Source organism: Erpetoichthys calabaricus, chromosome 8 (genome assembly GCF_900747795.2).
Source record: "Erpetoichthys calabaricus chromosome 8, fErpCal1.3, whole genome shotgun sequence".
In the NCBI taxonomy this organism is placed as follows: Eukaryota; Metazoa; Chordata; class Cladistia; order Polypteriformes; family Polypteridae; genus Erpetoichthys; species Erpetoichthys calabaricus.
In genome coordinates, this window is record NC_041401.2 from 132,665,297 (window position 1) to 132,689,251 (window position 23,955).

Consider the following 23,955-nt stretch of genomic DNA (forward strand, 5'->3'; position numbering starts at 1 on the left):
TAGGTTAGATTTTTCTACCTTTAGGACTTCCTGAAGACTAGGTGATTCTTAGCTGCATCCTGACATGTAAAATAAAAGAATGACCGACCATAAAAAAGTATAACCCTAACCTGCCCTCCACCTCATAGTCACTGTACTAATTGGAAACCGTTGTATTGCATTGTACTCTCTTGTATTATTCGACAAAATTATGCTGATAAATTTATGGTGATGCTGATAATGACCCCTGGTTTGAATATAAAAAAAAAATGGCACAAAATAAAAACTCCAGCTTAACATGGATTTCATCTCAAACTGCATTTTATTACATTTTAAATAATAGTACATTTTAATATTGTATCTAACTTGCATCCAGCTTTCTGTAGTACACAGACTTTGAAATTAAATACAAAGGATGTCAGGAACAAAAAATGTGCAGAGAGATCTACAGATATTTTTGGAAATGGGGAATTTGTTTCTGCCAAATCTAGGCCTAACACACAATTACAGCACATTTTTTTTACATAATGTTGCAGAGAAAAGAATGAAAAAGCCACTACTTCTAAAAAAAAAAAAAAAAAAAAAAAAGAAAAAAAGAGAGCATTTATGTATACAAGTTAGAGGTTAAGGGACTAACAAAAAACTGCCATTCCATTGATGCATTTTTTTTGTTTGATACTATATATAATTATATAAGCCAGAAACCGGTTTCTAGAAAAATTACCAATTACAGCATACAGGTATCGTTTTTGTCTTCATAATTAAGAAAGCTAAATTCATCCAGGACTACCCTTCACCCCACTCCAAACCCCTACTTAAATGCGATGGACCCTTGCCATTGCATGAGGAAGAATTATAGCAACCTAAAAATGATGATCAGAACAATACATTTTAATTTACATTGTATTTACTGACATTGCTTCTCTATTGAGGTGCATAGCTTTCTATTTAACTTAATTATGTATGCACAGAGTAGTCAAGAATACAGTGGCAATAATTACAAGTTTAGCATTGTTTTTTCTTAAAGAAAAAGGTTTAAAAATTTTGTTCCATATGCAATTTTTTTTTTTTTAATTCTGTTCAGCAGTACTACAGCATGCATTTCGAAGAGTAAACCCTTCCTTGGCTAACAGTATATATATGTATATATGCGTGTGTGTGTGCGTGTGTGTGTATATAATTTATATTATACATACACACGTAACCACAAACACACTATATATATATATATATATATATATATATATATATATATATATATACACACACACACACACATATATATGTACGTGTGTATTTTTTTTTTTAGCCTAAAAAGTCCATTATTTGCAAACATTAATTTGTACAACATTTTTTACACAGGGAATAAGTGTGACTGCAATACTTAAAAGTGGTAACTGTAAAAGAATAAAATGAGACATGGGGAGAAACAAAGATTTTTTTATGAAAAAAGAAAAAATCAAAATCAAAACAACAGCCAAAAATTATTTGTAATTTATACTTCTCCACCCCATCCAAATGTAATAACCTTCCAAAAAATATAAAAATAACAGTACACAAGTTCAGGAGTTTGCACAATTATTATACATTAACCAAAAATAAAACTGATGAAATATAAAACTTAGTAAGTGTATTTAAAACAATCACTGATCAGTCTTAAACAGTATGTGCTTGGCTTGGTAACAGTTTCAGAATTTTCTATAGGTACAAGACTTCTTTGCATGACAAAAGAATTTAAAACAAAGTAAATGACTACACATACCGCATCAGCCAACCCTGAATCACGTCTATAACTCTGTCTTGATGAAACATATAAAATGGCAAGTGTTTTAAGTTTTACTTAAATACAACTACAAAGAGGACTAATTTTTAGACCAAGATAAACAAAGCTTTTATTTTCATGTTTAAGATAAGCCAACAGGTTCACTAACATAATTTGATTTGGAACTAACAAAAGTTAGGTAACTCCATGATGACTTTTCATGTTTTAAGTATTGTACAATGGATGATAGTGTTTGTTTCTTGAGACTAAAAAAAATGGAAAATGGTCCCAAATTAATGCACTGAATGTTTTGTTAAATAGCACAGAAAATCTTTTATCAGGTCATAAATAATTGTGCTCTTTTATTCTGTCTACAGAGAGAAAAAGACTTATTGAAGTTTTTCTGGGTCCAAGTCAGTACGACAGTATTGGATATGCAATGATTTCCTTTACTTTGGAATCGTTTTCCAGTTATTTTGGAGTCCAAACATCACCTATAAAGATTAAAACAATTATAAGAAAGATATTCAAGGGTGAAACTTTCAGATGAAAAAGACTTTCTACTTATGTAAAAGTACTATTAAAATGTATTTATTTTGACATTGGTTAAACTAAACAATAACTATGTGACTTGGCTTACAAATTTAACACAATTTCCTCAGTCAAATATTGATGTCACCAAAAAAAAGTTTTTAACACTTGTTCAACTATGAAATACATGTATTCCATTGAATATGGTTTAAAATTACACAGAAAACAAGTGTTAACATTTCTTAAAAACCTATAAACAAAACTGTGAAAACTGTTTACCAGAAGACTTTAGTTCCATATCTTCAGGAAGCTGTCCCATGACCCTGTTGCAACAGCCATACCATCATCAGTTACACCCAAGCAGCTCACTCTGTTATCATGGCCAGCAAGTACACCTAGAGGACGGGGGAAGTAAATAAAAAATAAAAATTAAGAAAATTTGAGTAGGTTTTAGACTTTTACAGATGATGATTTAATGTATTACTATGGAGGGGTGGGGAACATTACCAGGGTAACAAACAATGACCATGATGAATTCTACTCATGAAAGGTGCTGAAAAATAAAACATTATACAAATTCAAATATTCCCCACTTTGACATCTCAGTTTTAAATTCTGGTCATTTACAACTGGATTTATAGTTTCACTCAAACTTAAATTTAGTACTAAAATTACATCAAAAAAATACATCCCAGCTTTTAAAAAAATAAAATCAGAGCTATTGTTAAAAACCATCTTACAAATAATCAGTAGCTTTTTGATTATTTTTTTTCAACTTATTTCAAGCCACTCTGGAATATTCCTTGCTAACTAATGACCTCTTTAAAGATCTACAAATTCTCTCTTTATCTGATGATTATATTTGTTATGCTTGATGCTCTGGTTGCAGACGGTGGATTAAGGGATGCACTGAAATCCATGAATGTGGCCAATCAACAGGGCCAGACTGGGTGACACCAGAGGTACTTTTAAAAACTGAAGATCAACCGTCACCTTCCATCCAGTCTCTACTGCTAGACCTAATAGACTGCTCTTACTACCTACCTCCCCTTTTCTTTCATGAATTCACCCACTGATAAATCTACTTCCAGGATGGTTACAGATCAGATTCAGATTAGGCAGGTTTTGTCCAAGCCTGTCATGCTGCAGATAATGTAATGTGGCTACTGTACATTTCAGATGCATCACCATCTCTGTCTCGTTCAATCACTTTCCTTGGTCTAAATGCTGAGAAAGCATTAAGACAAAATGTCCTGGGATTTGTTATGGCAAGTGTTGAATTGCATAAATTTTAGTGCTGGATTTATAAATATGGTTTGAAGATTGAAATTTTCACCTACAGCAAACATTCTGTCCTTTTTCCAATATTTTAAAGGAACCAGTCAAGAGTTGCCAACTGTCTCCTTTGCTATTTGACCTTACTTTAGAAACCCTAAAGCTCTACGTGTCAATGATTTAATCACCCCCAATTACTACCTATGGAGTACCCAAAAAATTGCATTTTATGCAGATGACATTATTATTATTTTTGGTCAGTTTCAGTCAGAAAAGTTTCTGGTCTTATTGAAGGAGTCAGCAGCAAGGATTATTGGGACATCTGGGGTTAACATTAGCAAGTGATTAAGAAAGTACCAATAAGGACCTGGCAAGTATTCGGCCTGGCTGCTTCTCCCACTTCTTGGCTTCTAACAACATATACAACAGATGTACAGGTATTAGTTTGAATGGCTGTGGAATGGGCAGTGGGGTGTTGGGTGCCAAATGAGGGTGGTTGCTGTATCATATAATTTACTTGTCTTTTTCTATATTTGGTTGTTTTACACTTTTAACAAAAAAAAAAAAAAAAACACTAAAAATAAGAAAAAAAATTACTTATTCAAAGTCAACCACAACCCAACTTAAATTTAATTTTAGAAATATCAAATTAAAGCCATTTTTTTAGCCTACTTGACATAATACTTGAACGTGACTGTGGATCGAAATTCTATGCAATTACGGTTAAACCCAAGCTAGGCACGAGGCAAATAATTCTTAGGACAGTATTCTACTGCCATCTAGTGGATGAAAAAACATGCTGCAAAAAATATGAATATTTCTATGCATTCTGCCACTTTATGGTAACTCGTCAAGATTCATGAGTGGGGTGGAGCCTTGAACGAAAAATACAAACAGCAAATGGAAAGCTGTAGAGGTTGTTTTAGAACAAACAAACTGTACTATTGCTTGAACTGAATGATAGAGATGACAATATGACTTAGTCATCAGACGTTGACAAGGAATGTAAAACTGATGCATGATACACCACTGTACAACTAAACTGTCAAGATATGCCCTGAGACTTCGGTTGCATGTGGTGCACAACAGTAGCTGTGTGATCATGTGCAAGGACAAGGAAGACATTAGCCCTCCAAGCACTGTTCACAATGCAGCAACTAGCAACGTTTGTATCAGGGGATACACTAAGCCTTGTGCAGTGGCAGTCTATAATTACACAAGGGGTATTTCAATTGTGTAGGTCAGGCACTTACATTTCATCCACTCATGTGCAAACAGAAAAAATATTTAAAAAAAAAATCTATGTATCTATGTTGAAGTTTTGATATTTATATATTTCTGTTATACATAACTTTTTTTTGTTAAAAAAATTCATATTTTTGAATAGTTTTTTCCTGGGGTAAACATAACGCTAAGGATGCTACTTGAGATGCCAATATAAATTTGTTATATAAATTACACATAGCGATAAAACGACCATTTCCATTGATAATGCCATGCCAAATGGATTGACCTTTTTCCATAAATCATCCACTACAGACCTTTAAAATAGGTGATAATTGAGGTCAGTAATAATAATGACAACCACAAATGAAATATTTTATAAGCAACCTGAACATAGGAAAAGCATAAAATTTTCAAATTAGAAGAGACATTATCAATTTTGATAATAAATCTTTGTCTAAAATTTTTCATCATCTCTACTTCAATTAAATGACTATGTCATTTGTTCAAGATTCCTAAAAAGCCTTACTAGTGCACATGTAGAAAGGTCTTCTTAGCTGTCAACACTGTCCCTGGGTACTTATTTAGATCTGTAATTTAAAGAATTCTGTTGGGTCAATTTTACCAATGTTTGAAAGAATTTTTAAGATCTGGATTTGGTACACATGAGGCCTTTAAGAAAATCTGTACATTTTGGTTTATATTTCCATTATATTTTGTTCAAGACAAGACAACAGATGAACTACATCCAGGACAAATCAAAGAATGTCTTCTTCCCAGTTGTATCTCACTTTTAAAACAGCTGTTCCAACAAAGAAAGGAAGACATGCTGATTGCTCAATTACTTTATAACCTGAGAAAGGATTTTATAGCCTGGGAAAGGAAGACATAGCAACACCTCAGAGAACATAAAGTTTTACTGTTTGGGAAAACGGACAGTGAATTTACTCATCATATTGACAGCCAGCCAATCAGAATATCTAACAATCACATCTTGCAAAACTCCCCAGTAGAATTTTAGAATAAATATGCCTAGTCTGAGGAGCGATATAGTGATTAAGGAAGTGAGGAAGGAGGGAGGAAGAAGAAGGGACGAAGACGTCAGAGGAGGACCGAGCAACGTCAACGTCATGCCGTTTCCATCTGATCGTCAGAAAAGCATCATGAGCAACTAGGAGTGCTAGATCACAAGCCACCTGCGATATTCATTCTTTACTTTTTCATAAGCTTTTTCTAAAGACTATATACAGTATATCTAGACTTTTCTATCAGTCCTATTTTCTAATATTCTTTGTTCCAGTGGTATTATTATTATTCCTGCAATAAATACCATGCTGCTTTTAACTTTCTATGCGTTGACTTAATGTCTATACAGTGATTGAAGTAATAAGTTAGATTTCTTTGAACACCTGGTGCAGCCAGAGGTTTGTCATTACTTCTGTGCTGCGAGGTTTATAAAGGCTGCGAGTGAGAGCTCCACTCAATATTAGGGAACAGTATGTAAAGTAAGGCACTCTTGGCTGATAAATGGCCTATAGTCAAGGATGCTGAGCCTCTGTATGTTTACATGTATTCTTGTAGACCAAAAGTAATATTTAGGTCTGAGATATCATTAAAACATCGTATGTTGTTCATGCCAATAATAAGTAAGTCTCCTGAAGTGCTGAGAGAGTGACAGGCTGTGTTATTCCTAAGGCACTTGTGTGGTTTAAAGTGCCAGAGGTTAAACAGCTGTGTGTTTGTCATTCATGGGGCACTGTTGTGATTAGGGTCTGTGTGTATGTAAATCTCATGAAGTCCTAGGAGAGTGACAAGCTGTGTTATTCATAAGGCCCTTGCGTATAGCTATGTATGTGTGTGTTAATCTTAAAGTGCAACAGCAGAACAAACCGGAAACGAACTTGACAAGTACACTTACCCTTGAAGAAAACAGGTAAAGGTTAAGTAGAGGGAAATACTACGATAATACAATATTGTTATCTGGAATACATACATTTCATGTGTGTTCCATGTCTACAACAATTTGAATAAATGTAGAATGACAGGAAATGTGAGGCAAGAAATGATGAATGCATACCTAAAACAAACTTTTTACGTGTTATATTAATAATGATGTGAAGTATATAATGTGTGAAGACCTTAGTCTAAATATCAAATAAACACGTGCACTTTTATTTAAGTACATAACCAAAGAGAAAAAAAAAAATCACTCAATTTACATGTTGCTGTCAATGAGTTAAAAACCCAAGCTCAAACGTCAATCGACAGAAAGTTGATATGTATTCTTGGATGATGCAGAGGAAAGAACTGCTGCCTTATAACCAAAAGGTTGCAGGTTAGAATGTCGGAGCTCCACATTTTGAGATGTGAGCTGCTATTATTATTACTACAATATAATAAAAACATACATTTGATTCTAGTGTTACTAACCTTTTTACAAGTTTTCAATGTTTATTCTATATTAAGTGATAAGGCTCTGCTCATAATTAATAGAAGAAACAAGATGGGCCCTGCAAGAATGGGAATCTGAATACAGTGATCCCTCGCTATATCGCGCTTCGCCTTTCGCGGCTTCACTCCATCGCGGATTTTATATGTAAGCATATTTAAATATATATCGCGGATTTTTTGCTGGTTCGCGGATTTCTGCGGACAATGGGTCTTTTAATTTCTGGTACATGCTTCCTCAGTTGGTTTGCCCAGTTGATTTCATACAAGGGACGCTATTGGCAGATGGCTGAGAAGCTAGATTGCTTACTCTTCTCTCTCTCTCTTGCGCTGACTTTCTCTGATCCTGCCTTATGGGGATTGAGCAGGGGGGCTGTTCGCACACCTAGAAGATACGGACGCTCGTCTAAAAATGCTGAAAGATTATCTTCACGTTGCTATCTTTTGTGCAGCTGCTTCCTGAAACGACATGCTGCACGGTGCTTCGCATACTTAAAAGCTCGAAGGGCACATATTGATTTTTGACTGAAAAACAAACTCTGTCTCTCTCTATCTCTCTCTCTCTGCTCCTGACGGAGGGGGTGTGAGCTGCCGCCTTCAACAGCTTTGTGTCGCGGTGCTTCGCATACTTAAAAGCCAAACAGCCCTATTGATTTGTTTGCTAGAGATTGTTTTCTCTATCTATGTGACATTCTGTGCTCCTGACACGCACTCCTTTGAAGAGGAAGATATGTTTGCATTCTTTTAATTGTGAGACAGAACTGTCATCTCTGTCTTGTCATGGAGCACAGTTTAAACTTTTGAAAAAGAGACAAATGTATGTTTGTTTGCAGTGTTTGAATAACGTTCCTGTCTCTCTACAACCTCCTGTGTTTCTGCGCAAATCTGTGACCCAAGCATGACAATATAAAAATAACCATATAAACATATGGTTTCTACTTCGCGGATTTTCTTATTTCGCGGGTGGCTCTGGAACGCAACCCCCGCGATGGAGGAGGGATTACTGTAGTTTATTAAACTCCAATTAACATCATTATTAGTCATGATTTTATGGATTACATTGTTTGATAAATAAGTCAACTAGATCTATAACAACTTAATCAGATCATACATCTATCTCTCTCTGTCTTTCTCAGTTATGGGAAATTGTACCTCTGATTTTCACTTATTTCACCACATTCGCAGTGCAGAAACTTATGTTAAGAATTCATTTCATTACAACAGAACGAACACTGGAGCAAATAATACCCAAAACAGCACCAGGAGAAAGTAAACTCTTAGAAACCTGACATCAGATAAGCCAGTGGCTACAGGTCCACCTGCCCCTCACTCTTCACCAAATAAAACAGTAAACAGTAAAAAGACTTATAGAACACCTAAACATATAAACATATTAAAGGAAACCCCTGAGATGTAGTTAGTTATGATGGAGTTCATAAAAGAAAAGTAGCAGTGTGGTGAAAGATGGTGATGGCTTTCAGTGGCTTGTTTCAGGTCATCAAGAAGCTTGAGATGGCTTAAAATGATTGAAAGAGGAGAGGATGTAGGCATGCAGCAGTTTTTTGTTTTTTTTTAAATAATATGTTGAGTCCTAAATAAAGCAAGGGAAGAAATACTTCTGGGTGCTTCTGTACACCTTGTATTGTGGATTGCACAGCCTATACCTCATGACTTTGGTAGTTGAACAAAAGTCTGCGAAGAATCATATGTGCTGACCAGCATAACAAAAATCAAGCATTCCTTTTGCCTTTTATTTAAAACAGACTGGTGGTCATTGTAGTGAAGACATTTTATTATTAGCAGTCTCAGTCAGGAAGTCTTGATGGGAGAGTAAACCATGTGACACATTGCAAAGGACAGGTTCAAGCCTTTTAACAAAGTGATTAATATGGACCACAGCTTAAAAATTTGGATATACTATAACACCACAGATTTGTGTTTTTCAGTTTCTGTCTTCCATTACAATTAGTCTTCTCATCTTGTTGGCCCAGATAATTTGTCAGATTACTTAGGTCATGTGAAACTTTTATCACCTCTCTCATTACCAGCAGATCTCAATGAAGTAGGACCAAATCCTCCTTAAAACTCTGTTGGGTAATGTTATAGCAAGCAGCTTGATAACTGCTGGATTATAAATGATTCTGGCAGCTAAGGAGGCAAACTAGGCAGCAGGTATCCTACTGGTGAGGTGCAAATGGAGATCTAGTCAGCTCAGGGTTTGAGGAGTAATTCTATATAGCACTTGTTTTTTCAATAAAGTATGAAATAAATTCAAAACTTGGGAATTATTCTGACTGGTCATTGGAATGTAAACACTAACGAAGAGGTTGTGGAATCTCTGGAGACAGTAATACCACACAGAATGGCAACATATGGGAAAACTTCTGATGTCTGGCAACAATACATAGAATGACTGGAAGTTTACTTTCAAGCCAATGATATGTCCAATAGCAAAAAAAAAGCAATATTTCTAAGTGCATGTGGGGGTAAAGTGCACGCACTTTTAAGAGGCATACTGTACGTGAGCCCTCCAAACCACCCAAGCTCAGTTTTGCTCAAATTGTCAATTTACTTACAGATCATTTTGCCCATAAGCCCAGCACAACTGTTTGAAGATAGAAATCTCACTCCAAGATAAGGAAATCAGGCTAATCTGTGTCGGATTTTGTGACCGAGCTAAAATTGTGATTTTGGTGGAAACCTAGAAGACATGATAAGAGAGACTGGTATGCAGCATAAATGATGATCGAATACAGAGTTGGTTACTTGCAGAAATGGAACTTCCATTGAAAAAGGCTTTGGAGATTGCACTGGCTACGGAAATGGCAGATAATGTAGTGGAGTTACATAATAATAATAATAATGCATTTTATTTATAGGGGCACTTTACATTAGTAGTAAATCTCAAAGTGCAACATAAAAAGATTAAACAAAAGCAAGGCAAGATAAAAACACAGATTTAACAACAATAATTGAAGATGTGAGTTCCAAAATCTGCTAATTACACCTTTTGGTAAAATTTAGTGAACACGTGATTGTGACTTTTCATGCAGTTGGTCATGTGCCGAAAATATGTTTGAGCTTCAAAACCTGCTAATTGAAACAGTGTAGCACTATAGTTTTAGGGATTTAGTTTCAAAATCTGCTTACGGACCCAGATTTTCCTGTTTATCTCCAAAATGTATCTTTTGTACTTAGCTGATTTTGGATCTGAGCTCTTCAATTATAGCATTCTTGTTAATATGCTTTCTTAAATAAAAAAGTCTTTAGCTGTTTTTTAAAACAGCCCACAATCTGCTGTGTTATCAGGCTCTCTGGTAGGGCATTTCAGAGCCGTGGAGCAGCGGCTGCAAAGGCTTGGTCACCCATTGTATGAAGTTTGGTTATAGGAGGGCAAAGGTGGTGGGTATTTGTAAAACGGAGGTTTCTTGTACTGGATTGTAATACAGTGGAACCTCGGTTCACGACCATAATTCGTTCCAAAACTCTGGTCGTAATCCGAAGTAATTTCCCCCATAGAATTGAATTTAAACACAATTAATCCGTTCCAGACCGTACGACCTGTATGTAAATATATTTTCTTTAAAGATTTTTAAGCACAAAAATAGTTAATTATACCATAGAATGCACAGTGTAATAGTAAACTAATGTAAAAATATTGAATAACACAGACAAACACCCAATCTCCCTGCTCAGCTGCACTCTCTCCAGCACGCGATACTGTGCTTGCTCTCTCTCAGCAGCACGTGCAGTCTCTCTCTCTCTCTCTCTCTCCTGCACCTACTTTATTTATTTAGTTACTTACTAAAACTGGCCTTTTTGATGGGAGCTGTGGACCCGCTATACCACAGGAAGAAGCTGGGTTGAGAGGAGAGTTTTGCAGGAAGAGTTACAGTTTTGAGGGAGAGTCCCTCTGCGTGATGCACCGAGAACAATGTACAGTACAGTGGAACCTCAGTTCACGAATGTCTTGGTACACGTGCAAATCGGTTTACGACCAAAAAGGTCGCCAAACTTTTGCCTTGGTTCACGACCACACACTCGGTATACGAACAAGACAGTTTCCCTTTAGGTTTGTACATGTTCAGTCTCTCCCTGTGCATTTCCTGTGCAGCAATCGAGAGAGAGCGCAACACACACACACACACACACACACACACACACACACACACACACACACAGGCAGCAGAGAGAGACAGACGCGCACACACACAGGCAGCGCACGAGAAAGAGAGACGCACGCGCGCACACACACACAGGCAGTGCGAGGGGGCTGGACGCAGGTAGGAAGGCAGTTAAAGAATGCACTGGGCTTGATTTTGTTTTCACCTTCTGTTTACAGCGATCGGTTCGTAGCGTGCATTGTTGCAATGCTACTTTTTTTGGTGTTTTATTAAATTACGGATTTTTTCAAATGTTCATTTTTTTTCCCTGTGCTTAAAACTCATTAACACTAGAATTACCAGAGTCTACGAAAAAACTCGTAGATCCGGCCCACCTTAAAACCGTTCTCACCTCTCTTTTGTCTTCTAAATGTGCCGATTAAGAGGAGCAGCGAGCAGCCGGGTATTCCATCCCCCACCGTCGCAGAACGTTCACTAAGTTTTCCCAGCTCATGCCTTGTTTGATTACCTGGGAGTGACTGAACTGCTGGAGTTTTAGAATAGAAATAATAGATCACTATTTGGAATACATGCATTTCATGCGTGTTCCGTTTCTATAGTAATCTGTGTAAACACATTGCTAAAAAAGAAACTTTTTCATATTTTAGTAATAAATGTTACAAAATGTAGGCATAAACTATAGAATGTGTAAAGCCCGAGTTCCTAAGATCAAATAAACACTTCCACAAAAGCTTCACACACCATATAACAGCTTCCATGGCGTAGCGCGCTAAGATTTGCCTCTCAGACCGAGTAGCTTTTCTCTCCCTCACAAACATGAGTTCAATTCCCCGCTGGGGATAAAGTGTTACTTCTTTTTTTTCTTTTTAACCTCAAACGGACATAAAATTTGTAAATTGGTATGCACTGTCAGTTAATGAGATCGTTATATTTTCATGTGGGATGCTCCTTTTAAAATATTTTTTTAACAATTGAGACTGCAATTAACATGAACAACTGTCCTTATAACTAATTTTTTTCAAGATCCATAACACACAGACAGACAGAGCACTGCGTAATACAGAGACAGACAGGCAGAGATATACAAACAAACAGGGAAGGCACATGTACTGAAAGAAAAAAAAATCAACATGCGCGTTGTTTCTGCAGCACTGAATAAGCTCACCCGCTCTAACATCAACCCTCCCCCTGATCTGGCTCTCTAAGTAACAGCGCAAGTACAGATGCAAACCAAGTGTAATCAAGAGTCCTGGTTCGATCCCCACTCACACCTATGTTTGCCGTTTTCAGTAGTAAGCTGCTCTTTTTGTTAATATTATACAGTACATACATGCACTTGATTTGTGTCTGTACTTGCGCTGTTACTTAGAGAGTCAGATCGGGGGAGGGGTGATGTTAGAGCGGGTGAGCTTATTCAGTGCTGCAGAAACAACGCACATGTTGATTTTTTTTTTTCTTTCAGTACATGTGCCTTCCCTGTTTATTTGTATATCTCTGCCTGTCTGTCTCTGTATTACGCAGTGCTCGGTCTGTCTGTGTGTTATGGATCTTGAAAAAATAAGTTATAAGGACGGTTTGCTGACTTGGAGCACCACTGCCTTACTGTGCCACAGAGACGCGAGTTCGATTCCCAGCTTTGAAGAAAGTGGTTTTTTTTTTCCTCAAACGGACATTGAATTTATAAATTGGTATGCACTGTAAATCGTTAACTTTAAAATGTCAATCGCGGTTATTTCTGTTGATTAATTCATGCTTTTTTACTTAACAGTCAGAACAGGAGCTTTTTCAGCTTCTGATCTGACTCAAACAGCGCCAGTATAACTTCACACCCAACCTGACGCTGTTCGTTTTCAAATAATATTGCATTACTTCGACGATGTTTTCTGATTGGTACTATTCGCGTCATAAAATGATTTCTTCAAAACGTCACATATATTTGTCTCTTTCTTTTTTTAAAATGTGCGTTGTAGCACTCAGCAACTGGCCACCTGCATGTTCTTGCGCACACTAAATAAGACAGCGCTATATGCAATCATCAGATTCAAATGTTAACAGTTATATAGCACAGAATGGAAATCAGCAGTTCTTAGCATTCCACCTACTGTAACTTGCTTTCTTTTTTTTTCGGTTATAGTCTTGAATAAAAGTGCACTTGTTTTGTTATACTTTTACATCAACATATGTTCCTGTGTTTGAGCTACATGGGCATGCTCAAAATATACACGTATAATGCCACGAAAAGTGCATGCAGACACTTCAGTTCGCAAGCATTGGTACGACAATGCAGTCACAAGTACACTGCAGAGCTTTAGCGCGTCTTTATGTGAAAACAGCATCAGATGGGGAGTGTCTGATGATTGCATATAGCGCTGAAGTTACTGCTCTTTACTATGCTTTCCTCTGCATGTCCTGGAGTACAAAAGAAACAGCATACAGCAACACGTGGGGACTGGCAATACTGGGGGAAAAAACACGTGGTCGTATGTATCGTGATACACTGCAGAACTATAGCGCGTCTTTATGTAAAAACAGCAGTGTCAGGTGGGGGGCAGTAGGGATGGATCCTGAACACGACTGAGACAATGAAAAGTGAATTTTAAAAAAATAAAGCTAACCTTTACAAATTCCATAAATTACACCGGCTGTTACAGACTGAAATCAAATGTATCTTTTTATTCTAAAATAGTGAAAATAAGAACACTTCTCAAATGGGAGTTGTGCAGGATCGAACTCATGAGCTGCTGATTCCCAGTCAGCGACTGATACTGTTACGCCACGGAAGCAGTGATAGTTAAGTCATGTCAATGTCTCACACTAAGACGGGTTTTTTTGGCGGTGGCTTTTTTTTGTACCTTTTGTGAAAGTGTTTCTTTGATATTTGGACTTCAGGCTTCATACATTATATAGTTTATGCCTACATTTTGTCATTTGCTACTAGAATACTGTAAACCGTTTCTGTTTTAACAATGTGTTTACACAGATTACTGTAGAAATGCAACACATATGAAATGCGTGTGTTCCAAATAACAATCTTATTATTTCTACTCTAAAACTCCACTTCACTCCCAGATAATCAATCAAGGCATTAGCTGGGAAAAGCTTGTTTATGTTCTAAGTCATTGGGGGGATGGAATAGCCGGCTGCTGGCAGCTTGTCTTTATCAGTACATTTAGATGACAAAAGACGCTGGCGGAGAGGTGAGAAAGGTTTTAAGAAGCGATTTAAGGTGGGCCGGATCTACGAGTTTTTTCGTAGGCTCTGGTAATTCTAGTGTTAAAAAAAAAAAAAAGTGTTTTTAGCCAGTGGTTGGTAGCGCTATAGCGCGAACTATTGCAGTGTTAGTTTTCTCTGTTGTTCAAGGTTTTCTCAGTGTTATTCAATGTTTTTACATTGAGTTATTATGCTGTGCATTTTATGGTTTAATTAACTATATTTGTGCTTAAAAACTTAAAAAATATATATATATATATATTTACATACAGTTCGTATGGTCTGGAACGGATTAATTGTATTTACATACAATCCTATGGGGGAAATTGCTTTGGTTCACGACCAAATTGGTTTACGACCAGAGTTTTGGAACGAATTATGTATGGTCGTGAACCGAGGTTCCACTGTACAGGGAGAGACTGAACACGTGCCGAAATCATCGGTGCGCACAAACCGAAAGGGAAACTGGTTTGTTCATATACCGAGTGTGTGGTCGTGAACTTTTTGGTCGTAACCCGATTTGTACGTGTTCCGAGACGTTCGTGAACCGAGGTTCCACTGTATATGGAGTTCTTTAAGATATTGTGGAGCATTTCCACGGATACGCTGGTGAGTAAACAAACAGTTTGTATTCGATATGGAGATGGATAGGGAGCCAATGAAGTGACCGAAGGATTGGTGAGATATGTTCATATTTCCGCACCCTTATCAGGATTCTTGCAGCACTATTTTCAATTTGTTGGAGCTTTTGAAGGCTCTTGTTGGGTATCCCGATGAGGAGTGCATTACAATAGTCCAGTCTGGATGAGACAAAGGCATGAACCAGCTTTTCAGGATCACAGAGGGAGAGGTAGGGACGGAGTTTGGCTTTGTTTCACAGATGAAGGAATGCAATTTTACAAAGGTGATGGATATGTATATCAAATGACAGATGGGAGTCTAACTTGACACCCAGATTTGTAACAGAAGGGGAGAGGGTAATGGTATGGGGTTAGAAAAGGAAATACAATTTACAGAGGAACGAAGTTGATGGGGGGTGCCAAATAAAAGAGCTTCAGTTTTGGTGCTGTTCAGCTTGAGGAAGTTCTTGGACATCCAGGCCTCAATCTCATCCAAGCAAGACGAAAAAGTTGATGAAGGTGTAAGAGAAGTCGAATCCAGTCTCACATAGAGCTGTGTATTATCGGCATAGCAATGGAATGAAACTCCATGCTTGCGGATGATGTGACCCAGGGATAGTATATAGATATTAAAGAGGGTCGGCCCAAGGACTGATCCTTGTGGGACTCTACAGGTGACAGTGTGGGTATGAGATTTAGCATCCCTCAAGGCCACATACTCAGTCCTGTCTGTAAGACTTTAAAGAGACTTTAAAGTCCATAAACCCCATGCATCTCAGGCTAAGGAGAAGAAAGGATACAATTTCCTTTTTTTGTTGCAGGAGCAAGAACAATAGTGTTTTGTGTAGTTTCATAACAGCAGTATGCCATTTGTGTTACCAGAGCGGGCACTAACACTAGAATTAAAAAAAAAAAAAGCTAACCTTTACCAGTATCATAAGTTACACCGGCTGTTACAGACTGAAATCAAATTTATGTTGTTATTCTAAAATTGTAAGAATAAGAGCAGTTCATTTCTCGAAGTGGAGCCGTGCGGGATCGAACTCGCCACCCTCTGATTCCCAGTCAGGAACTGATACCATTACGCCACCGCAGCGGATATAGCAAGAGTGTCAATGTGGCATGCTAACGCGGCTTTTTTTTTTTTGTGCAGTTATATTTTTGAATAAAAGCGCACGTGTTCTCTTATTTGTACCTTTTGTGAAAGTGTTTCTTTGATATATGGACTTCAGGCTTCATACGTTATATAGTTTATGCCTACATTTTGTCATTTACTATTAGAATATGAAAAAGTTTCTGTTTTAAAAATGTGTTTGCACAGACTACTATACTGTAGAAACGGAACACACATGAAATGCGTGTATTCCAAATAACGCTCAAATTATTTCCACTCTAAAACTCCACTTCAATCCCAGATAATCAAATCAAGGCAAGGCATGAGCTAGGAGAAGTTCATTCTAAGTCGGTGGGGGGGATGGAATAGCTGGCTGCTAGTAGCTTTTGTTTATCAGCACATTTAGATGACAAAAGTCTCTGGCGGAGATGTGCAAACGGATTTAAGACGCAATTTAAGGTGGGACGGATTTACGAGTTTTTTCGTAGGCTCTGGTAATTCTAGTGTTAACCAGAGCACAACAATCAAATAAGAAAATTGGATGGCAAAAAAGGAGAATACCACAACTTTTCTGTAAGATGAAAAGGAGAAAAGTGAAGATGGAAAGGCATTCACACTGTACCAACTAACAAACAACAAAGTTTCACCATATAAATTTACAACAGAAATAAATGGACAAAACATTAAGATGGAAATTGACACAGGTGCATCCTCCACCTGAGTGAAGAGACTTGCAAACAACTGAGCCCTGTTGAACTGCAGAAAGCTGGGGTGTCATTATGGACATATGGTGGAGATATTGCTCCAGTGTTAGGCAGACTATGACCTCAAGTTAAATTCAAACAGCAGCAGAATGAATTGCCTCTATTGTTTATGAAAAATGAAACTGAAATGGGGTGAAATATAAAGAGCAGATACTGACCCTGAGACTCTGAAGTCAGTGTTAGGAAGACATGGAAGGGTATTCAAGGAAGGACTAGGAACTCTGGTGGGAACAGAGGCAAAGATGTATGTACATGGATAGAGAGATTTAGCCTAGATTTTTTCAAAGCTTGTCCATTTCCATACAGTTTGAAAGATAAAGTGGAAAAACAATTAGAGGCTTCAGAGTGAATGCATTATATCTATCCATCCATCCTGTTCCGCTTATCTGAGGTCGGGTCGCGGGGGCAGCAGCTTGAGCAGAGATACCCAGACTTCCCTCTCCTCGGCCACTTCTTCTAGCTCTTCCGGGAGAATCCTGAGGCATTCCCAGGCCAACCAGGAGACATAGTCCCTCCAGCGTGTCCTGGATCTTCACCGGGGCCTCCTCTCGGTTAGACATGCCCAGAACACCTCACCAGGGAGGCGTCCAGGGGGCATCCTGATCAGATGCCCGAGCCACCTCATCTGACTCCTCTTGATGCAGAGGAGCAGCGTCTCTACTCTGATCCCCTCCCGGATGACTGAGCTTCTCACCCTATCTTTAAGGGAGAGCCCAGACACCCTGTGGAGGAAACTAATTTCAGCCGCTTGTATTCGTGATCTCGTTCTTTCGGTCACTACCCATAGCTCATGACCATAGGTGAGGGTAGGAACATAGATCGACTGGTAAACTGAGAGCTTTGCTTTAAGGCACAGCTCCTTTTTCACCACGATAGACCGATGCAGAGCCCACATCACTGCGGACATCGTACCGATCCGCTTGTCGATCTCACGCTCCATTCTTCCCTCAATTGTGAACAAGACCCTGACATACTTGAACTCCTTCACTTGAGGCAGGATCTCGCTCCCAACCCTGAGAGGGCACTCCACCCTTTTCCGGCTGAGGACCATGGTCTTGGATTTCGAGGTGCTGATTCCCATTCCAGTCGCTTCACACTCAGCTGCGAACCGATCCAGAGAGAGCTGAAGATAACGGCCTGATGAAGCAAACAGGACATCATCATCTGCAAAAAGCAGTGACCCAATCCTGAGTCCACCAAACCGGACCCCCTCAACACCCTGGCTACGCCTAGAAATTCTGTCCATTAAAGTTATGAACAGAATCGGTGACAAAGGGCAGCCCTGGCGGAGTCCAACTCTCACTGGAAACAGGTTCAACTTACTGCCAGCAATGCGGACCAAGCTCTGACACCGGTTGTACAGGGACCGAACAGCCCTTATCAGGGGGTCCGGTACCCCATACTACCGGAGCACCCCCCACAGGATTCCCCGAGGGACACGGTCAAACGCCTTTTCCAAGTCCACAAAACACATGTAGACTGGTTGGGCGAACTCCCATGCACCCTCCAGGATTCTGCTAAGGGTGTAGAGCTGGTCCGCCACCCGGACGAAAAGGAAACTGTTCCTCCTGAATCCGAGGTTCGACTATCCGACGGACCCTCCTCTCCAGAACCCCTGAATAGACTTTTCCTGGGAGGCTGAGGAGTGTGGTCCCTCTGTAGTTGGAATACACCCTCAGGTCCCCCCTTCTTAAAGAGGTGGACCACCACCCCGGTATGCCAATCCAGAGGCACTGTCCCTGATGTCCATGCGATGTTGCAGAGACGTGTCAACCAAGACAGCCCTACAACATCCAGAGCCTTGAGGAACTCTGGGCGTATCTCATCCACCCCCGGGGCCCTGCCACCAAGAAGTTTTTTGACCACCTCGGTGACCTCAGTCCCTGAGATGGGGGAGCCCACCTCCAAATCCCCAGGCTCTGCTTCCTCATTGGAAGGCATGTTAGTGGGATTGAGGAAGTCTTCGAAGTACTCCCCCCACCGACCCACAACGTCCTGAGTCGAGGTCAGCAGCGCACCATCCCCACCATATACAGTGTTGACACTGCACTGCTTCCCCCTCCTGAGACGCCGGACGGTGGACCAGAATCTCCTTGAAGCCGTCCAAAAGTCGTTCTCCATGGCACTCTCCAAATTCCTCCCATGCCCGAGTTTTTGCCTCAGCAACCACCGAAGCCGCATTCCGCTTGGCCTGCCGGTACCTATTCGCTACCTCCAGAGTCCCACAGGACAAAAGGGACAGGTAGGACTCCTTCTTCAGCTTGACAGCATCCCTCACCGCCAGTGTCCACCAACGGGTTTGGGGATTGCTGCCACGACAGGCACTGACCACCTTACGGCCACAGCTCCAGTCAGCCGCCTGAACAATAGAGGCACGGAACATGGCCCATTCGGACTCAATGTCCCCCACCTCCCTCGGGACGTGGTCGAATTTCTGCCAGAGGTGGGAGTTGAAGCTACTTCTGACAGGGGGTTCTGCCACACGTTCCCAGCAGACCCTCACAACACGTTTGGGCCTACCAGGCCTGACCGGCATCCTCCCCCACCATCGAAGCCAACTCACCACCAGGTGGTGATCAGTTGACACTTCCGCCACTCTGTGTCCAAGATGTGTGGCCGCAAGTCCGACAACACGACCACAAAGTTGATCATCGAAGTGAGGCCTAGGGTGTCTTGGTGCCAAGTGCACATATGAACACCCCTATGCTTGAACATGGTGTTTGTTATTGACAATCCGTGACGAGCACAGAAGTCCAATAATAAAACACCACTCGGGTTCAGATTTTGGGGGGGGCATTCCTCCAAATCACGCCCTTCCAGGTCTCACTGTCATTGCCCATGTGAGCATTGAAGTCTCCCAGCAATACAAGGGAGTCCCCAGAAGGTATGCCCTCTAGCACCCCCTCCAGGGACTCTAAAAAGGGTGGGTACTCCGAACTGCTGTTTGGTGCATACGCACAAACACCACTTAGGACCCGTCCCCTCACCCAAAGGCGGAGGGAGGCTACCCTCTCGTCCACCGGGGTAAACCCCAATGTACAGGCTCAAAGTCGGGGGGCAATAAGTATGCCCACACCCGCTCGGAGCCTCTCACCGGGGGCAACTCCAGAGTGGTAGAGAGTCCAGCCTCTCTCAAGGAGATTGGTTCCAGAGTCCAAGCTGTACGTCGAGGTGAGCCCGACTATATCTAGCCGCAACCTCTCAACCTCGCGCACTAGCTCAGGCTCCTTCCCCTTCAGAGAGGTGACATTCCACGTCCCAAGAGCCAGCTTCTGTAGCCGAGGATCGTACTGCCAAGGTCCCCACCTTCGGCCACCACCTAACTCACACTGCAACCGACCTCCTTGGCCCCTCCCATAGGTGGTGAGCCCATGGGAAGTCGTACTGCTGAATGCATTATAGAACCCATATGATTTTTCAAAGTGGGCCATGCCTATAGTACCTGTAGTAAAGAATTTGCATCTGTGGTGATTAAATAAACCGAATTTCTAGACTGGACAATTATCCAATTTCCAAAACACAGTATTAATGGGCAGAGTTAGAAGGTGGTCAGAAGTTTAAGAAATTAGACCTCTCCCAGGCCTATCAACAACAGTCCCACAAGTTCACCACAATCAATACACACAAAGTACTGTTCCAGTACACCCAAGTCTCATATGGAGTGTCATCCAGTCCTGAGATATTTCAGTGTACTATAGAAAATATTCTTCAGGGTATACCTCAGGTGGTGGTACGAATTGATAATTTGATTACTGGAAAAAATGTTATTTTAAGCTCCTTGATGAAGTGCTTGCAAAGTTAGCTCTGCAGGACCAAGTGTGCATAAAGACAAATGTTTTTTCATTGCACCTTAAGTTGTCTACCTGGGATATAAAGTAGTTCACCATGGCATACACCCAGTGCCTAATAAAGCAGCAGGCATTAAGGAAGCATCCCAACCTGGTAACCAGATGCAGCTTAAAGCATTTTGTGAGTTGCTTAATTATTATCAAAGATTTTTACCAAATACCAAATACGGCCACCACCTTGGAACCGTTACATCAACTGTATCGTAAGGAAACTCAGTGGTGTTGGAGAGCTGTTTTTAACACTAGAATTACCAGAGCCTAAGAAAAAACTCATATATCCGGCCCACCTTAAATCGCTTCTTAAAACCTTTCTCACCTCTCCGCCAGCGTCTTTTGTCATCTAAATGTACTGATAAAGACAAGCTGCCAGCAGCCGGCTATTCCATCCCCCCAACGACTTAGAACGTAAACAGGCTTTTCCCAGCTCTTGCCTTGGTTGATTACCTGGGAGTGAAGTGGAGTTTTAGAGTAGAAATAATAAGATTGTTATTTGAAACACACGCATTTCATATGTGTTGCATTTCTACAGTAATCTGTGTAAACACATTGTTAAAACAGAAACGTGTTATATATTCTAGTAGCAATTGACAAAATGTAGGCATAAACTATATAATGTATGAAGCCTGAAGTCCAAATATCAAAGAAACACTTTCACAAAAGGTACAAAAAAAAAGCCACCGCCAAAAAAACCCGCCTTAGTGTGAGACATTGATATGAATTAACTATCACTGCTTCCATGGCGCAACAGTATCAGTCACTGACTGGGAATCAGAAGGTCATGAGTTCGATCCTGCACAACTCCCATTTGAGAAGTGTTCTTATTTTCACTATTTTAGAATAAAAAGATACATTTGATTTCAGTCTGTAACAGCTGGTGTAATTTATGATATTTGTAAAGGTTAGCTTTATTTTTTTAAAATTCACTTTTCATTGTCTCAGTCGCGTTCAGGATCCATCCCTACCGGCCCCCACCTGACACTGCTGTTTTTACATAAAGACGCGCTAAAGCCCTGCAGTGTACTTGTGACTGCATTGTCGTACCAATGCTTGCGAACTGAAGTGTCTGCATGCACTTTTCGTGGCATTATACATGTATTTTTTGAGCATGCCCATGTAGCTCAAACACAGGAACATATGTTGATGTAAAAGTATAACAAAACAAGTGCATTTTTATTCAAGACTATAACCGAAGAAAAAAGAAAGCAAGTTACAGTAGGCGGTTGATATGACAGCTTGCGTGGTGGAATGCTAAGAACTGCTGATTTCCATTCTGTGCTATATAACTTAACATTTGAATCTGATGATTGCATATAGCGCTGTCTTGTTTAGTGTGCGCAAGAACATGCAGGTGGCCAGTTGCTGAGTGCTACAACGCACATTTTAAAAAAAGAAAGACACAAATATATGTGACGTTTTGAAGAAATCATTTTATGACGCGAATAGTACCAATCAGAAAACATCGTCGAAGTAATGCAATATTATTTGAAAACGAACAGTGTCAGGTTGGGAGTGAAGTTATACTGGCGCTGTTTGAGTCAGATCAGAAGCTGAATAAGCTGAAAAAGCTCCTGTTCTGACTCTAAGTAAAAAAGCATGAATTACTCAACAGAAATAACCGCGATCGATATCACCAAGTGTGATCAAGAGTACTGGTTCGATCCCCACTCACTCCTATATTTGCCGTTTTCAGTAGTAAGCTGCTCTTTTGTTAATATTATACAGTACACACATGCACTTGATTTGTGTCTGTACTTGCGCTGTTACTTAGAGAGTCAGATCGGGGGGAGGGGTGATGTTAGAGCGGGTGAGCTTATTCAGTGCTTTTTCTTTCAGTACATGTGCCTTCCCTGTTTGTTTTTTATCTCTGCCTGTCTGTCTCTGTATTACGCAGTGCTCTGTCTGTCTGTGTGTTATGGATCTTGAAAAAAAATAAGTTATAAGGACTGTTTGCTGACTTGGAGCACCACTGCCTTACTGTGCCACAGAGGCGCGAGTTCGATTCTCAGCTTTGAAGAAAGTGTTTTTTTTTCCTCAAACGGACATTGAATTTATAAATTGGTATGCACTGTAAATCGTTAACTTTAAAATGTCAATCGCGGTTATTTCTGTTGATTAATTCATGCTTTTTTACTTAGAGTCAGAACAGGAGCTTTTTCAGCTTATTCAGCTTCTGATCTGACTCAAACAGCGCCAGTATAACTTCACACCCAACCTGACGCTGTTCGTTTTCAAATAATATTGCATTACTTCGACGATGTTTTCTGATTGGTACTATTCGCGTCATAAAATGATTTCTTCAAAACGTCACATATATTTGTCTCTTTCTTTTTTTAAAATGTGCGTTGTAGCACTCAGCAACTGGCCACCTGCATGTTCTTGCACACACTAAACAAGACAGCGCTATATGCAATCATCAGATTCAAATGTTAAGTTATATAGCACAGAATGGAAATCAGCAGTTCTTAGCATTCCACCACGCAAGTTGTCATATCAACCGCCTACTGTAACTTGCTTTCTTTTTTCTTCGGTTATAGTCTTGAATAAAAGTGCACTTGTTTTGTTATACTTTTACATCAACATATGTTCCTGTGTTTGAGCTACATGGGCATGCTCAAAAAATACACGTATAATGCCACGAAAAGTGCATGCAGACACTTCAGTTCGCAAGCATTGGTACGACAATGCAGTCACAAGTACACTGCAGGGCTTTAGCGCGTCTTTATGTGAAAACAGCAGTGTCAGATGGGGAGTGTCTGATGATTGCATATAGCGCTGAAGTTACTGCTCTTTACTATGCTTTCCTCTGCATGTCCTGGAGTACAAAAGAAACAGCATACAGCAACATGTGGGGACTGGCAATATTGGGGGAAAAAAACACGCGGTCGTATGTATCGTGATACACTGCAGAACTATAGCGCGTCTTTATGTAAAAACAGCAGTGTCAGGTGGGGGGCGGTAGGGATGGATCCTGAACGCGACTGAGACAATGAAAAGTGAATTTTAAAAAATAAAGCTAACCTTTACAAATATCATAAATTACACCAGCTGTTACAGAC

General features: G+C 39.9%; 1 protein-coding gene across 1 annotated transcript in view; it reads right to left on the reverse strand.

Annotated features, from left to right (window-relative positions):
• Positions 1-282: 282 nt before the first annotated feature.
• Positions 283-23,955, reverse strand: part of gnb1a (guanine nucleotide binding protein (G protein), beta polypeptide 1a) — a 269,592-nt gene continuing 245,919 nt past the window's right edge. The window contains exons 9-10 of the mRNA XM_051931257.1: positions 2,552-2,667; positions 283-2,235 (exon numbers count right to left, since the gene is read on the reverse strand). Of these exons, the coding sequence (XP_051787217.1) occupies positions 2,561-2,667 (107 nt within the window). The 3' untranslated portion in view covers positions 283-2,235; positions 2,552-2,560. The remainder of the gene's footprint in view (positions 2,236-2,551; positions 2,668-23,955) is intronic.